We start from the raw sequence: 1,946 nt of genomic DNA, 5'->3' as shown, positions 1-1,946 counted from the left end.
GAATCGTACGGTGTCGAATAATTTGGTGTCGAATAAATCTGTGTCGAATCGAGCGGTGTCGAATCGTACTGTGGTCAATAGAGTACCACCCGCCGCAGTGGCCAACACCGCCGCAGCGGCAAAAAGGGCAGCCGCAAAGAGTGAAACTTCCAAGAAGGAGACCACCCAGGACGGCGGCAGTCGCCGTAAGGTGTCTTCCCGGTAATGACAGCAGCCGGGAGTATGCTGCTGTCATACGGCTAGCGAGGGAGCGGGTGTCCCTTACAGAGTTAGGGATAGGTGACATCCGTGTCCGCAAGGACATGGGGAGAGGCTTTCTTCTGGAAATACCTGGGGAAGGAGGCAATGAGAAGGCGGACCGCCTGGCGGAAGCTCTGTCACCGGTCCTCACGGGTAGGGTGGTGGTGTCCCGCCCCATGCGCAAGGGCGAGGTCCGGCTAACGGGACTGGATGCCTCCGTTGGCCCTGAGGACATTGTTGCGGCGGTGACGGCGGGAGAGTTTGGCCCCTGCCGGGAGAGCGACATCGCAATGGGGCCCATTGCTGAAGGCCGCGATCGCATGGGCTCGGCCTGGCTGAGATGCCCGGAGGCAGTGGCTACTAAGTTAGCTGCTGTGGGACGACTTCGGGTTGGCTGGTCTAGCGCCCGAGTCGTCCCACTTGAAGTGCGCCGGCTCCAGTGCTACAAATGCCTGGAGTTCGGCCACGTACGGCAGTCATGCCGGAATGAGGTGGACCGCACCCGCACCTGTTTTCGGTGCGGTAAGGATGCGGACCACACGGCGCGCACCTGCACGGCTCCCGTGCGATGTGTGCTGTGTGACAGCAGGGGCCTGTCCACCGGTCACCGGATGGGAGGCCCATCTTGCCCTTCACGTCTGAAGGGCAGGAATGGAAGGAGAAACCCCCCGGAGCGGAGGATCGGGGTAGCTGCCGTGGCAGCCGAGATGGAAGTGGACCGCAATGAAAATGCGTAATCTTATTCAGGCCAACGCAAATCATTGCGGTCCGGCACAGGACATGCTAAGGCATGTCATGTGCGAACGACGGGCGGATCTCGCAACGGTCGCGGAGCCATATTACATCGGGGAGGCTTCAGGCCGAGCGGTGGACCTCGATGGAGTGGCGGCGATATTGTGGTCGCCCCACGAGAGTCGCTCGTTATGCGAGGTGGCTGCGCGAGGCCATGGTTTTGTGGCGGTGCGCTGGGGGGAGGTAGTGGTGTTTAGTTGCTACTTTCCCCCCAGCGCAAGCAGGGCGGAGCTCTGCGAATTCCTCGATGCTCTCTCTGAGAGCATAGAGAGGGTGGGTAGGGAGTCCCACCTGGTGCTGGGCGACTTCAACGCCTGGTCCACACGGTGGGGCTCTGTCTTCACGAATGTGAGGGGGAGGGAAGTCGAGGGATGGGCAGATAGAGCCGGATTGTTCCTGCTCAACCGGGGGACGATGGCAACGTGCGTCCGGCCCCAGGGGTCTTCCGTTGTGGATCTGTCCTGGGCGTCGGCGGCTGCGGCCCCGCTGATCCGGCGGTGGAGGGTCCTCCGAGGGGTGGAGACCCTGTCGGATCACCGATACATCGGCATGTCTATGATCGACGAGGAGAGGGGTGCCTGCTCGAGGTTTTTCCTCGGTGGAAGCGGGACCCTTGGGAAATGGACATGTTCGAGGCGGTGGTCCGGGGATCGGCGTGGGTTGTCGCTGGGGACCGGGATGGGTCCTTGGCGGAGGAGGTCGAGTGGCTGGCCCGCGTGTGTGCGGACGCATGTAACGCGTCGATGGCCCGCGCGGGTCGGCCGGGACCTCGCAGGGCCATGTACTGGTGGTCGGCGGAGATCGCAGATCTCAGGTCACGGTGCATGGTCCTGCGCCGGCGATATACCCGGGCACGAAGGCGTCGTCAGTATGACCCGGATGCAGTAGAGGCCTTACGCGTCCACTTGCGCGAG

General features: G+C 62.7%; 1 protein-coding gene across 1 annotated transcript; it reads left to right on the top strand.

The window, feature by feature from the left end:
- The first annotated feature begins 302 nt into the window (after positions 1–302).
- Positions 303–977, top strand: LOC109862090. Its single transcript, XM_020442003.1, has one exon. It carries the CDS (start codon positions 303–305, stop codon positions 975–977), a length of 675 nt encoding a protein of 224 aa, XP_020297592.1.
- The last annotated feature ends 969 nt before the right edge of the window (positions 978–1,946 follow it).

Source organism: Pseudomyrmex gracilis, unplaced genomic scaffold, assembly GCF_002006095.1.
Source record: "Pseudomyrmex gracilis isolate BER0280 unplaced genomic scaffold, ASM200609v1 scaffold_1354, whole genome shotgun sequence".
Classification (NCBI taxonomy): Eukaryota; Metazoa; Arthropoda; class Insecta; order Hymenoptera; family Formicidae; genus Pseudomyrmex; species Pseudomyrmex gracilis.
The sequence above is the reverse complement of the archived record's forward strand: the minus strand, read 5'-3'. Positions and strand labels throughout refer to the sequence as shown.